This window comes from Mobula hypostoma, chromosome 9 (assembly GCF_963921235.1).
Source record: "Mobula hypostoma chromosome 9, sMobHyp1.1, whole genome shotgun sequence".
NCBI lineage: Eukaryota > Metazoa > Chordata > Chondrichthyes > Myliobatiformes > Myliobatidae > Mobula > Mobula hypostoma.
Genome location: NC_086105.1, coordinates 131,535,718 through 131,552,006, shown reverse-complemented (window position 1 = coordinate 131,552,006; position 16,289 = coordinate 131,535,718). Strand labels below are relative to the sequence as shown.

Sequence of the window (16,289 nt, the reverse complement as noted above, 5' to 3'; positions counted from 1 at the left end):
TCATAACAATACTCCACTCAGATGATTATGGATTACCTTCCCAGAAAAGAAGTGAGTATTTCTCTTTACTCCACACTTAATTCCCACCATTCAGTCAAGAACAACCTTGGCAAGCTGTCATTCCATACTACAAGCCTCCAGACGATCCTCCATATTTTCTGGCCAAGAAAGATCTCCAACCGTGCCATACTCCTTCAGTGCCACCAAGAGCACATGACCATGAACATCATGAGGAAGCGTTGGAGATGGATTGGGCATATGATGAGAAGAGAGGACAACACCGTCATTGAGACAGCACTTCATTGGACCCCTAAAGGGCAGAGTAAATGCAGGAGACCAAAGACAACTTGGCACCTTACCAAAGAGGCAGGAATAAGGCCCTTGAACCACACCTGGGGCACGATAGAGAAGATGGCCAAGGATAAGCGGAGATGGAGGCCTTCATTGCCGCCCTAAATGCCAATAGTGTAACAGGCAGTACCTATTCAGTCAATTATAGTTACAGTATATAGGAAAACTGCAATATGCAGTTAAAGGATCATTGCCCTTTCCATTTTTAATTGTAATGTGAATAATCCAAACCAGGGGTTCCCAATCTGGGGTCCATGAAACCCTGGCTTTGTGGTATTGGTCCATGTCATGAAAGGGATTGGGAAACCCTTGATCTAAACTGATAGAATATTTTACAGAGTGTTAAGGCAGATATGGATGTTCAAATGGAACTTTATCCTCTGACAATGTTTGTACTTATTGTTGGTTATCTGAAGTTCTAAACGTACTGTAGTTTTGGGATTAAGGGAGCTAGGGCTTTACTCTTTGGAGAGAAGGAAGATGAGAGGAGACATGATAGAGGTGTACAAGATAATAAGAGGAATAGATAGAGTGGATAGCCAGTGCCTCTTCCCCAGGGCACCACTGCTCAATACAAGAGGACATGGCTTTAAGGGAAGGGGTGGGAATTTCAAGGGGGATATTAGAGGAACGTTTTTTACTCAGAGTGGTTGGTGCGTGGAATGCACTGCCTGAGTCAGTGGTGGAGGCAGATACACTAGTGAAGTTTAAGAGACTACTAGACAGGTATATGGAGTTACATGGGAGGCAGGGTTTGAGGGTCGGCACAACATTGTGGGCCGAAGAGCCTGTAATGTGCTGTACTATTCTATGTTCTATGGGAGATGAAAGTATGAAAACGTTACCTGAAAAGGTTTGTTCAAAGGAAGCCCATTATAAGTGAAAGACAGAAGTTAGGAAGAAAATAAAATTATAAAGATTTCTCAATGCCTGAAGTATGTAGCTTCAGCATGGGAAACCTGGACATAGATCGTGGAGTTATTGTCAATTCACTAAGGAGCAGAGGAACATTGGGTACAAGTCTATAGCTCCCTGACAGTGGTGACACAAGTGAACAGGGGATAAAGAATGTCTATAACATGCTTGCCTTCATTAGCTGCTGCTCATGGACAGTGCTAAATCTACCATCAGAGCTTGATCATTTCCAGGAAACAGTCAAGTCAATTTTATTGTCACGTGCACAAGTACAGGATGCTACAGTTACATTGGAAAAACACGCTTTCAGAAGCATCACAGGTGTGGAAGTTTAGACAGCATGCAAAGCATAAATTATATATAAACCATTGTATTATGTGTTAGCTTTCAGGAACTATATGTCCTTGTGGGATTTGGTTGCAGAACGTTTAACCACCCACCTTTTGGCTTGCCAGCCTATTAAGTTAGGAAATCAAATAACACATGTTCAATAAAGTTACCTTAGTAATATCTACCTGCATAAATTTAGTACCAGCACTTTAAAAAGTTCATAAATCTGAACGATTAGATTGTTTATAACCTTTTTTTCCCCGTCAAATCTCAGTTGTCTAATATAAGATATTTGTTGCCAAACAACAAAACAATTCAAGAGACTCTGCTTGATTCTTTGGCTTAGTTTTCCTCAGTCCCCCATAAACACAACATCCAAATTGCATGATAGCTGCAGTTCAACAAAACTTTGACTTGACAATAAAGTTCCACAGTACTCTCTTTTGTTACTGTTTTTCAAAGATTGGGCATGGACAGCATTGAATCTAAATTCATATTCAGATTTATTTATTTAACACGTGTATCGAAGCATACAGTAAAATGTGTTGTTTGACTTACCAGCAAAATCTAAGGATATGCTGGTGCCAGCCCACAGGTGTTGCCGGGTGCCAGTGTAGTACGTCCAGAATGCTCGGCAGGAAATCACAGAACATAAGCAAATGTCAGATTAAATTCATCTTTTGAATTCAACATTACCAATGAAGTGCAGCACTTTTTTTTTTGATATAAAGTGTACAACCTTGTCATTGTCTTCTAAAAATATTGCCCTTACTGTCTGTCTTGTTATTGTCTACTTGCCCTGTAGCTGTTACACTTCATTCTGCTCTCTTCCTGTTTTATGTTGTGCTACCTCAATGTACTTAGTAATGAACTGATACGTATGAATAGTTTGCAAGACAATCTTCTCACTCTCCCTTGGAACAATAGTAATAACCAATTCTAAGTCCATTTCCACTTGGCTTCTTTCCATCTTGCTGCCATGCCATAGTTGGCTCAATGCAGGAAGCCAAGCTTTTTGGAGCTGGCTTTAAAATGGAGGAATTTGGGGAGTTTTAGCTGCTATTAAAAGATGTACTGAGTATGCAAGTTTTGGGGTGCTGTGGCAGTGTAGCAGTTAGCACGATGCTATGACAACTCGGGGCGTTTTGGAGTTCAGCTGCGGTACCGTTTTGTAAGGAGTGTCTGTACGTCCTCTCTGTGGATTGTGTGGGTTTTCTCTGGGTCCTCTGCATTCTTCCCACAGTTCACAAGTGGGTTAATTGGTCATTGTAAATTGTTAGGGTTAATCGGGTTTACTGGGGTGACGTACCCCGCACTGTCCCTATAAATAATAAAGAATAAGTTCAGACTGAGAGAAAAAGGTGAAGGTTCAGTACAGTGCAAGCTGTTGACCAGTCTACAATAAACTTGAAACTTTGAAGTATTGAAATGCTAAAAGCAGGTTCTAATAAGAGTTATGCAATTATCCTTAAAAAGTACGGCAGATTCAGTACAGAGAGATCATACCCATATCTCGATCTCTAGAGTCTTCAGGTCTAATTCAGTACCTATGTTGTTGCTCATATGTCACCAAGGATACAGTTATAATTTCCATCTGTCCTGACAATGTTTTTAAAACCTTTCTCTGCAGTTCAAGCCAGGTCCAACTGCCGGCTGAGATTAAATTATTGCTCAAGTATCCTGGTTGCTAGCTCTTGCATTTTACCCAGGAATTTCCTGGTTTCATTTTAAACATTGGGGACACCTGCTTGAAGACTTGTATTACTGTATTGAAAATTTATGTTACAGTTTTGAATCTATCAACAAGGGCTGAATTATGATGTAATTAATCAGAATGCAATGGATGTTGAATCAGTCCCATTGTGAACTGAAGACTTTGCACTTGAGATTCCAGTGGTAAAGTACAATAGGTTGTACAGTGTACTATGTACAGGGCTTTGGATCAGCATGACAGCTCTGTAGCAACGCATCAATAAAGCTATTGTGAATGTGTCATAGGCAAGCTGTGAACTGCTGAAATATGTTAAAGAGGTAGAAGGAAATTAAATGAAAATGAGAAGGTATTGGAGTCCAGTATAAGGAATTGTGCAGGCTTTTGGTATGTCATAGAACCAGCATAGAAAGTCACTTGGCCCAGTGAATCCATACTGTGTATGGAGCACCCACTAATCCTGTCCTATTCCATTTTATCCTCCCTACATCCCCTGGGTTCTGGAGGCATCCAGTAGTCTTGTGAGACCATGGATCTGCACCTGGTTCCAGGGAGCAGGCCTGGGCAAGGTTGTATGGAAGACCGGCAGTTGCCCATGCTGCAAGTCTCCCCTCTCCAGGACACCGATGTTGTCCAAGGGAAGGGGCAAGGGCCGATACAGCTTGTCACCAGTGTCATCGCAGAAGTTGACAGAATGAGGTTGAAGGCAATGTTCGGACTGCCATAGGGACTCCAGCGCCAGATTTGTCCTCGGGGTTCACTCACGAAACCTTTCCCATGAGTGGGTATGGTCACAAGGCAGCGGAGGTTTGAAATCAGAGCTTTCCCTCTCTTAGATGGACTGCCTTCCCAGGCTGACGAGCTCCATCTACTGAAGAAATTTACATTGGTCAAATAACTTGCCAACCTGAACATCTTCAGGATGTGGGAGGAAGGTGGAACACCCAGAACAAACTTAGATGGCCAAGGGGAGAATGTGCAAAGGGGTGGACGGCAGCAGAGGTCAGGACTGAGCCCAGTTCCACTGGAGCAGTGAAGCAGTGACTTGACCGGTCCACCACTGATTTCCTTACCTCAGGAAGGAAAGACTTGTCTAAGACAGTCTTGCGTCGATTCACTAGATTGATTCCTGAAAAGAGGTGGCCCTGTGAGGAGAGATCGATGAAGGCCGGCCTCTAAATGACCGGAGTTTAGAACCGGCCACATTGGAACATGTGAGATCTAGAATGGGACTGAGTGGAGGTGGATGATGAAAAGTTAATTCCACAGACTGGAGAGATTAGGACTATAGAGGGCACAGATGCAGAATAAGAGGTTGCACCTTGCTGGATTCAGATGAGGAGTTTATCAGCTGTCTTTCAATTCATTCTCAATATCATCCATAGGAATGGAAAATAGTAGTCAAGCTGATGTCTACCCCAAGTTTTAAATTAATAATAAAGGTTACCATGGAAATACGTAAATAATGCAATCTGTTTTCTCTTGAGAATAATCTCTCATTGTTGGGATTAAAAGAACATAAATGTTTGAAATTCCCAGCCACAGTCGTCTGTCATTGGTGTTTTCAAAGCAGATTGGTTGATTGATTTTATTTTACCTGCTAAGGGTTTGGGGATTTGGGGATAGGATGGGGAAGTGCAGGAGCAGTTGTGATATTATGAAAGGAGCAAAGTCAAGGGCCCCCGTAGTTTAGACCTGCTTCAGTTTCTTGTATTCTGTGACCAGATAAGATTATATGACGGCGTATAGGGTTTAGCAGCCCAGTAGTTAGGAAGTCTGTTATGTTGGTGTTAAGTGCAATTATCCACAGAAATCTATTACCATATGTTTAATAACTTTCATGAAATAATGTAAATGTGAGCTGAGCCTTTTGGTCAGAGCTCTACAAATTATATAAAATCTGTAATTTCATTTGTTTTTCTTAATTCAAGAATAGATTTTCTACTTGTTTCATTACTTATTGGCTAGAAATAATATACCAGAAGCTTCACTGTAAGCTCCTCATAGACAGCATCGACTGTTCGGTTTCAATCTGGTTTCTGGAGCCTTGGGGTGAGAGCTCCACTTCCTGTGTCATTGTGCTACTCCATGAGTAAACACTGAGTCTTAAAGGTGGAGTCAAATGCCGAGGGAAAGGCGAGAAAAGTTTCTTTGGTTGTATCGTGGGGGAGGGCGGGGTGTGCAGTAAAAGAGCAGGAGTGATGTTCCAAAGTCTGGCAGTGGTACAGAGGTAACGTGACCTGAGTCTGGACATCAAATGTGTTCAAATCTGCTGTTCAAATGTGTTCAAATCAGTTTAATACAATGTTTTGCTCACCTTTTACAGAAAGGAGCCTTCGAAGCTCACACAGCTGATCGAGCGGCTACAAAAGAATGCAGATACAGTGGAGAAGAACATCTACCAGATTGAGGAAAGCCTTCTGCAGGTAAGTGTTGAACTGGGTGGAAACACGCAGTTGCTTGAATAACCAGCTTGCTTGCTTGCTTCGTAAACGCTCCTGTCTCGGTTTTCACAGGTCACACCCAGTTTGCCACCCTCGTATCGGTGGGTGTGCATCCATTTGCTTTTTTTTCACCATTCTATCATAATCAGGCTGTGGGCAAACCCTGATGAAGCTCTGCCCTATGTTATGTTGTTTCTAAACTGGGAGGTGCCCAAAGAGTAGTGCATGTCGTGATAAAAATCTTTCCATGCTTTTCCACTGAACCACTTACTAGAATCAAATCATAACTCAGGAATGAGTCACCCAATAACCTGTAGATGACAATAGAACTGATTAAAAGAAAACTCTTAATATAACTTGAATAGGAAATAGCTGAATGCAAATTCCAACCACTTCACAACATGATTCCTAACAATCTGACTGTGTATTGGGTACTTTGGGAATGTGAGTAAAACTCTGGGGTTGCTAATTGACACCAACTTGTTTATTCAGTTGAATAAACGTAGAAGTGGCTGGTTAACGGAGAATTTCCTCTATCTCTGCAAAAAGAAGTAGACCCACCATGTATTTTAAATGGCTTATGAATGTGTATGAAGTATCTCACAAAATAAGTGTTGGTGTAATGGCTTAGTGTTTGTGCTGAAGAATGTTTGACCCACTGAAAACACTCAACAAATCCCAGCAATCTATCTGTTTAGTCGATGCTTCCCCTTTCTGCTCTTGAATGCTCTCTGCTTCAACCACTCCACATAGCTGTGCTTCCACATTATCTGCATTCGATAAAAGAGAAAATCCTCAAAAAAAAACTTGTGTTTTTCATATGCTCCTCTATGGACTTGTCTACTTTAGAATGTAGAACAATAAAGCGCAGGAAACAGGCCCTTTGGCCCACAATAATGTGTCAAATCAATTAAATTAGTAATCAGATAGCTACTCTTCTGCTTACATAATGTCCATATCCTTCCATTTTCCTCACATTCATGTGCCTATCTAAAAGCATCTCATGTTTCTTTCTCCACCACCACATCAAGCAGTACATTCCAGGCCCCCACTATTCTCTGCATTTTAAAAAAACACTTGCCTCTCACATCTCCTTTGAAACTACCTCTTCTCACCTTAACTGCATGCCTTCTGGTATTAGACATTTTAACTCCTGGAAAAAGATGTTGTCTGTCTACTCTATCTACGCCTCTCGTAATCTCATCAACCTCTATCAGATCTCCCCTCAGCCACTGCTGCTCCAGAGAAAACACCTTACTAAAATCCGTGCATTCAACATTCAGAGCTCTACCTTCATCAACCACCCACGACACCACGTCAAAAGACTCAATCAAGATAGTAAGACACGACTTGCTCCACCCAAAACTATGCTGGTTCTCCCTAATTAGGCCATGGTTTTCCAAATGCTCAAAAAATCCTGTCACTAAGAATTTTCTCCAGTAACTTCCCTACCACTTATGCGAGACTCACTGGTCTGTAGCTTGCACGACTATCCCTGGTTCCCCTCCTGAACAATGGAACTACACTAGCTACTTGCCAGGACATCGTGTATGGTTAGAGAGGACACAAAGACTTTGGCAAGGCCCCAACAATCTCTTCTCTTGCCTCTCTCTATAACCTGGGGTATATCCTGTCAGGCCCTGGGGACTTATCCACCTTAAAGCTCTTTAAGAGACCCAACACTACCTCCTCATAGCCCTGAAATACCCTAGCATATATACTTAGCCCTCATCTCCCTATCCTCCACATCCTTTTTCTTGGTAAATACTGATGTTATGCACTCATTAAGGACCTCACTCACATCCTCCACATCCAAGCAAATGTTCCTGCCCCCCATCCTCGAGTGGTCCTACCTACTTCCTAGTTATCCTCTTGCTCTTGATGTATGTATAGAAATACTTGGGATTCTCTTTAATCCTACTTGGCCCCACTTGACTTTCCTAACTCCTTCCTTAAATTCTTTTCTGGCATCTTAATGATCCTCAAGGGCTCTGTTTGATTCCAGTGTTCTAAATTTTACATGGTTTTCCTTATTCTTCCTGACCAGTTTCATCACCTGTGTTGACATTCGAGGTTCTCTTACATTGCCATCCTGGTCCATCCTTCTTATTGGAACATACCTGTCCTGTACTCTGTGCAGTTGGCCTTTCAGAGCCCTCCACCTGGCAGATGTAGACTTGCCCAAAAACAGCTGTTCCCGAAAAACACTCCCTGGTTTCTGCCCAATGCTCTCTTAATTTGCTCTGCTTCAACTTAATACTCTCCCGCATCCTTGTATATAGCTATCTTAAGGAGTTGTTGTCACTCTTCTCTATTCGTTCACTCACTAAAAGGTCAGTCACCTGGCCAGGCTCAATCACCAACAGCAGGTCCAATACAACCCCCCTCCTCTTGTTGGACTATTTACATATTGAGTTAAATAACCCTCTTAAATGCACCTCACAAATTCTGCCCCATCTAAACGTCTTGCACTCAGAAAGTCCCGTTTGTTCAAATAATCTCATCATATGACTTTGGAATTTTAATTACCTCATTTGTACAGTTATGTCTCCTCTAGGGCTTTACCTTTGTGTGGAAAATAAAAACCGCCTGTTTGGCCTTCACCTGATTATTTAACCTTCTCATATCTGGGGACATCCTCATAGATCCTTCTCTCTAATACCAGTATCCTTTTAAGTGGTCAGAAGCAGTTCTGCAAAAATAAACTTGGTGTGATTTAATCAATACACTAAGTATTAATTAGAACATTCTTGGAGTACAGTAAATGTCATGAAAAACTGTTTTCTTCAAATTAATAGCATTTTGACCACTAACATCTGGGATGGTTTAGTAGCATCTTTCCGGCTGCAACCAGACACAGTTGCAATGTCAGTTACTCCAGTTTGGCTCTGCTCTGGGAAGATGGAAACAGCTTTTCCAAAATTAACCAGAGACTGAAGGTCAAATATAAAGAGTTCCTATCTGTTCAATTCTAACAAGAACAAAACAAAAAGCTAAATACAACTGAGCGGTATGTAATTGCTCTGGAAGAAGGCCATCATATTTGCCACCCTTCAGTCTTGTGATTTGCCTTTCCTTGACACAGGCAGCAACGACGGCCACAAACTTTTTTCGCTTTATCTGTGCAGGATCTGGATGGCCAATCACTGTTCCTATTTTATATGATCCTTGGCTGCAATTGATCAAACCTGAGCTTTTAGGGGTCGATGTATATCATTTACAACTTCCCCGCTTTCTTCTCTGTCCATTATTAGTGTTTCTACAGCCTCTGGCAATGAAGCCTGAGATAAAATGCTCTTTCAGTATCCCCATCACTCCCTCAGTCCCCTCAGTTAATCCATCTCAAAGATTTACAATTGGCCTTCACCCTGATGAAACTCTTAATATTAATGTGCCTTTGTTTTGGACAACACTTCATTTCTTGTCCTTCAATCCTCTGCCCAGTGGCCTCCATCTACTAGGTCTCCTCACTATCAGTCAAAGAACTTCTGGGGGAAAGGTCAAGGTTCATTACACACAATCACAGCATTGCACTGGAGAAGGAGTAATACTGCATTGGATTAAAAAAATGCTCAATTTTATTCAGTCTGTCTTCATTGTGTTAGGAATAAGAAACTTCAAAAGGATCTCACAAAAATGAAGTTTTATTTAAAGGCTTCACTTTCAGAATTTCATTTCCTCGTAATGGGAAATTGTAGACTCAAACATCCTAGTGATTTCCAAATCTGACTTCCTTCTCTCTTGGTGAAGAAATAATGAACGGGGTTCTCAAGGATATGAAAAAGTAATTTGAATAAGTGTATTTCTTTTTTCAATCTTTCTAGGATGTCAGACGCATAGAGGAAGGGAAAAATGTGTTATTCCAAGAGAACACTGCTAAATTGATGGATAGTTCGGATGAAATACTAGAAGAACTTCAGACAGATGCACAGACTGCCCTCATTGAGAAGCATCCCCAGTGTGATATGATCATAGCGGAGTAAGTGTTTATCCCCAAAAATAATACAGATCTAGAAGATTGGGGGGGGGCACTGACACTTTGTTACAGTATTTTACAGTGAAGATTAAAGTGAGGAGCAGTCACACAGTTTCTAAATGTTGTCTGCTGTGTTCATTTCTTTCCTCATGATAATTATACAGAATATACAGCTGATATCACCTTCCAAAGAACTTTGGGGTTCTAACATTTAACTGTCATTCATTCTTTGGGGCACTCCTCTGCTTTCGTGGATGTTTGCGAAGAAAAAGCATTTCAGGATGTATATTGTATACATTTCTCTGACATTAAATGTACCTTTTGAAACCTTTGAACCATAAAACTTCAACGCCATAACCTGCTCCTGTTTACTGTAGAGGAAGTCCATGTTGCATTTGTTGAGAAGAATGGCATTTTTTTTTGTTTGGAAGGGGGCCAATTCTTGGTGGGCCATGGTTTTAAAGAAACTAACCAACAGCAAATTAGCAAATGGTGGATTGGTTGGAAGGCTGGAGATTCATTGTGGTAATTCACCTCCTTGGTCAAGGTAGCTTATAATATCTAATAGGAATAAAGTTGAGGATTAAGTAATTGATACCAGAATTGTTTTCTTTTGGTACTTGCACAGTTTATCTGTCATTGTTTGTGTGTTGTTTTTCATTGATTCTATTGCATTTCTTTCTTTTCTACTGTGAATACCTGCAAGAATCTCAGTAGTATATGGTGGCATGTTTGTACTTTGATAGTTAATTTCCTTTGAACTTTGAAAATATCAAAGTGCAAGACTTTAGGTAACTGAATTTTCTTTTCAGTATCAAGCAGTTGCAAGAAAGAAGCAAGAAACTGCGACTGGAACACAAGAAGGTTTACAATCTTAGCCGGCCAGATGGAGTTCCGACAATCGATTGGTCCAAACTGATTGATGAGAAGCAGGTAATAAAAGCACCATATTTCAAATAAAAAGAAAGACTCTTACTTGTGTTTCATGATGTCCCAACATACACGCACAATGCTGGACGATGCTGCCTGATCTGCTGAGTTCTTCTGGCATGTAGAGAGTGCAGAGATTGACAAGAATGTTGCCTGGATGGGAGAAGGCACCTTATGAGAATAGGTTGAGTGAACTTAGCCTTTTCTCCTTGGAGCGATGAAGGATTAGAAGTATATAAGATAATAAGGGCCACTGATTGTGTGGATAGCTAGAGGTTTTTTTTTTCCCAGGGCTGAAATGGCTAACACGAGGGGGCACAGTTTTAAGGTGCTTGGAAATGGGTACCAGGAGGATTATAGAGATAAGTTTCTCACACAGAGAGTGGTGGGTGCATGGAATGCACTGCCGGCAGCAGTGGTGGAAGCAGACACAATAGGGTCCTTTAAGAGCCTCAGATAGGTACATGGAGCTTAGAAAAATAGAGGACTGTGCGCTAGGGAAATTCTAGGCAGTTTCTAGAGTAGGTTACATGGTCGGCACAACATTGTGGACCAAAGGGGCTGTAATGTGCTGCAGATTTCTATGTTTCTATGTTCATTTCTCACGTGTTACTCTAGATTTCAGTCATCTGTGGAACCTCTGTTGTCTTCATGATGTCCCAGTATACCTTACAGGTCATGAAGTACTTTTGAAGTGCAATCACTGATGTGAGAAGTGTTGCACCCAATTTGTCTAGAGCAAGGTTCCATCAAAGCAGCAATGACTGATAATTGTGTATCTTTACAGAACTGATGATTCAAGGATAAATATTGTACAAGGCACCAAATGCATATGCTCTGTTCTTTTTGCCATGGGATATTTTGCATCCAGATGAGAGCGCAGGCTAAATCTTGTGTAACACCTCAGAAAAAGGCAATATTTCTGACAGAGCAGCGACTTCAGTGCTACGACAGTCTGCTAGCATTGATTCTTTAATACTCCGTTCCATGCCCTTGGACTTGAAGCTTTTGACCCAAGTGATGCTGTCACCTGTTTAACCACGATGTTGAAAATTTCTGGGGCAGTTTTTTTGGGTTAGGACATACAGCATAACATTAACTGCAGCAACTAATTTCGGCCACTAATCTTTAGACCTGAACTTGGACTGTAGATTAAATTTAAAATGTGGCTCTGGACAATAGGTTCCTAGAGCTGTTAATTGAGAAACCAGACAATGGGAGTTAACATTCATTTGGTTGACTGGAGTGTCAGTGTGAAGAAGGAGGTGTGAAAGTTGTATGTAATTCAAAGGAAGCATTGTAGGTTGTAGATATAGAATTGTCCTTTGATCTTTAGCATATAAATGTCACGTAATGTTAGGTTGAGCAAGCCTCTTCTACGGAAAGGGTCTAAATATGATGCCTGCTGTGTCTCATTTTGTCGAATAAAAGACCACTTCATATCTATCAGCTGTGTCCCTCTGGTGATTTTGTCCACACTACGACATTCCGAGAGTAGAAAGTAGCACTGTGAATCAGATCAGTGACCATTGGGCAGAAGGGAGGTCTTGGACTTCCTGAAGAACTTTAATCTCACATTCCACGTTGTGGGCCCGTGTACTTTTAGTATCTAGAAATAAGAATGTAGGAACTTGAGAGAATCATGGTAGGAACTGGTACCCCTTACATCCACTTTATCACTTGGTTAGGTTATGTTTGATCCTCTATCGTCATAGAGAGATACAGCATAGGAAGAAACCCTTCAGAGCACACAGTACGTACTGACCAGCAAGCACTCATTTTAAACTAACCATCCCCAACTCATCTTTTCCTTCCCACATCCCTTTTAGCTCTGCCCTGATTTACCAACACACTAGGGACAATTAATCCATTAATCCATATGTTTTTGGAATGCAGGTGGAAACTAGGAGAAAGTCGCGGAGTCACAGGGAGGTCATGCAAGTTTCACACAGAGGTTAAAGTTTCTGCCAAAGATCCTTGGCCACATTGTTCTTTGCATTGCAATATTTATTGTTATTATGTAGGCTGAAAAGTGCCCCTTGCTGTCACGAAAGAGAGTGGAAGGTGCTATATAAATGCAAGCCTTCCTTAATTACTCTGGGTTTTATTATGAGTGATGAGGAAAGGTTTTTGCCATTCATTTTGGATAGGGTTGATCAGAGACTTTCCTCAGCCTCATCGGCAGGGGTTCTGAGTATTTGAATTGCTCTTTGCTGGGGAATCAGTAGTGCCTGTCACCAGAGAGGTTCATCTACCAGTCAGCATGGGTGAAACCCACTGAGTCATACAGACTGCAAAGCTGGAAGTAGAAAAACAGGAATTATAAATTACATTTAAATCATTGTACACGATGCAGAGTAAAGGCTGGGGCATGTGTAGTGGATGAAGGGAAAATATTAAATAGATAAATGTACATGCTTCCTTACTACAACATGGAGGAAGCCATTCCCCCATTAAATCTTTGCCAACTCCAGCAGAATAATCTTGTGCCCCCTCTCCTTGGTTCTCCAGAGCCCTGAAGCACATTCTCTCCCACATGTCCATCAACTCCCCTTTGCTTCTTTTCTCACTTAGACCAGTTCATCTTCCAGCACAGATGTGGGAGGAGAGCAAACATCTGGACACAAAGTGAAGGTGTAAGCACTGCATAGACAGCATCTGAGGTCAGGACTGAACCCAAGTCGCTGGAGCTGTAGTGCACAGCAAACTGTTGCACCACCCAACAGCAACTTCCCCCTGAATGGATGAGATGCCATTCTTCTGAACACTTCCAAAGCCGGAAAAGTCTTTCTCCCAGCAGCAGTTTTCGAACATGCTGAAAAATATTGGTTAGGTTTGGTCCCACTAACTATGTTTTTCCTTTGCTCTTCAGTGCCAGTTAATAGGGAACTGTCTGAATCACATCCCCACAGTAATTCCTGTGCAGATTAAAGTGGAGGATGGCAATGGTATTGACTGCAGATGAGTAAGGTATCATTATAAACAGGTGTTGGATCAATACAGCCAACCATGGTCAGGCAGTTGGCAAAAGTTGCTGTCAACTTTGCCTTGTATTATTGGGAACCTTGCTAGTACCTCAATATCTGGGCCAATATCTCAAAGCAACATTGTTCCGCCTGTGGAGATTATGGTCTCTAATGAATGCAAAATTTCCTCCTGTGAATTTTTCCTGCGTCCGTTTCCTCCTTCAGACAGAGCTGAACAACCAGGGCTTTGGAAATGAATTGCCTTTTGTCGATCAACAATTGGAACACCACCAGCTCTTCACTAAAGAGGTTGAAACGATTGGGGATCACATCCAAAAGAACGGAAATCAGGTAAAGCAAGCAATCAGCAGGTGTGACGCTTCCTTACAGCTGTGAGAGGGAAACTTGCAGGTCAGGGAATGTTAACATAGAGTCGTACGTCAAAGGAGCTGACCCTTCAGCAAATGATTTTGTGCTGGACAGATTAGTAATGAAATGCCTAACAAAAACCTTCTGTTGCACTAATCCTGTCCATTGAATGTTGTACAATCTGAATAACTATTCAGAGAGCAGCGTTGTTTGTGCTATTTTAAATCTTTGCATCTAATTGTGATCCTTCAAGGATGCAGCATGGATGTTGAGAAACAATTGCTTCAAGACAATCGATTCATGGGAAGTCATCACAGCTCAGAATTCAGCTGTTGAGTAACCATCAACCCTATGAACTTCACTGTCATAATTTCTCCTGTAAACTGAGTGATCATTCACAGTGGAATGGTTCCCCATTGAAAGTTTATGTTGTGAGGGATAAGGGGATTGTAAAGGGTCTATCTTTGAATGAAATCCTCTCTTATAAAAATATATTGTACTATCTGTTAAAACACTCTCTTCCATCCTTTCAACAGGATTACGTCAGTGGCATCCAGTTGAAGTACAACAAACTTCTGGTGAGTACGAAGACATGTTGTTCTAAACTGTATCAACCCAAAATCTTTCATATACTTAGATTGGCTTGACAGTATTAACTAATATTCGAGCTCCAATATTGACAACATCAGAAGAGAGTTGACTCTGCTAATCCATTGTTAAAACTATAAGAGAGCATCTTGTTACAAAATGGGACAGCCCGTAAAAATGCTGCTATGCGTAAAGGTCAATGTCTATTTGGTTTGATCCATGCAGAGAGGAACACAGCAGCGGCAAAAGGACCTGTCAAGCCTCCGCGACTACATGCAGAACTGCACCAATGAGCTGTACTGGATGGACACCCAGGAGGAGGACCGACTGCGTTACGACTGGAGTGACCAGAACCTGGACTACAAAAATCGCCACCGTCAGTACGAGGTAACGTCAACTGCAAACCTTCACTCATGATCTGGGGGGGCACTTGACATGGTGGTGTCAGATATGGTGATGTTGTGATCCAGAGGTTCTTTGGAAGTTGAGAATGAGGCATAAAACTTGGTGGTTCTGGTGGTTAATTAGATGTTACAAGAAAAAAGGAAGTAAAAGAACAAAGACGTCTTAGACTAAAATCTACCTCAGACGAGAGATAATAAGAGATTCCAATGATAAGGAATTTTTTATTTAGGTATCCGTTAGTCTCATGAGACCATGGATTTGCACCTTGGAAGGTTTCCAGGGCACAGGCCTGGGCAAGGTTGTGTGGAAGACCAGCAGTTGCCCATGCTGCAAGTCTCCCCTCTCCACGACACCAATGTTGTCCAAGGGAAGGGCATTAGGACCCATACAGCTTGGCATCGGTGTTGTCGCAAAGCAATGTGTGGTTAAGTGCCTTGCTCAAGGACACACAGGCTGCCTCAGCCAAGGCTCGAAATAGCGATCTTCAAATCATTAGACAAATGCCTTAACCACTTGGCCACGTGCCAACACAAGGAGCAACCTATAAAATAATCAGATTCAGTGGTGGCTGCAGACAGACTTCCAGAAAAATACAGAATCAGCTGTTACTGAAATTTCACTGAACATTTATACACATACAAGTAATCATATTAAAATTATAAGCAAGCACAGGAAAGTTAAACTGCAAAGAAATAATTCTATACTCTAGTCTGCCAATGGAAGTATTGAAAGTGTAGTGGGTTCTGGTTAACTGGGACACCTCAGGACCAGTACATCTGGCCCAATTAAGTGACTGCCCCAATCAGCCGAAATTTCATGGAAATAGTTTAAAAAGGTATAAAAAGGACAAACTGAGTAACAACTTATGTATTTAAATGAAACGCGGAACAAATTAGAACACTGTCAATACTACTGCAGTACTGTAAACCAGCCATATTCTTTTGATTGACCTAAAGTGAGCAAAATCAGTGCGGACTCCTAGTGTAGATAATGGACTGCCTTCATACAATGCATATCAACAATTGTATCCTCTAAATCTTCATTTTTCATTGTAACAGTCAAAATCTTCATAGTTTCTAACTTGTTGATCTAGTGAAGTTGTTTGATTTTCTCTAAGCCTGACTGCTTGAAGCCGCAGTGAGCAAACCAGCTCTGAACAGACTTGCTGCTTATTTCTCGCCAGCTCTCAGCGACAAAAATCACTGCTTTTTGAACACAAACACAAGCAACTGACGCTGCTTAGAAACTCTCTGCTCTAAGCATGGTGTAGAGCCTAATGGCCACGCAAGTGCACACGACTGATG

General features: G+C 41.5%; 1 protein-coding gene across 1 annotated transcript in view; it reads left to right on the top strand.

Moving 5' to 3' along the window:
- Positions 1-16,289, top strand: part of ppl (periplakin) — an 84,572-nt gene that overhangs the window by 24,125 nt on the left and 44,158 nt on the right. Inside the window, exons 2-7 of the mRNA XM_063059190.1 lie at positions 5,634-5,733; positions 9,576-9,730; positions 10,540-10,660; positions 13,849-13,974; positions 14,529-14,570; positions 14,806-14,967. Of these exons, the coding sequence (XP_062915260.1) occupies positions 5,634-5,733; positions 9,576-9,730; positions 10,540-10,660; positions 13,849-13,974; positions 14,529-14,570; positions 14,806-14,967 (706 nt within the window). The remainder of the gene's footprint in view (positions 1-5,633; positions 5,734-9,575; positions 9,731-10,539; positions 10,661-13,848; positions 13,975-14,528; positions 14,571-14,805; positions 14,968-16,289) is intronic.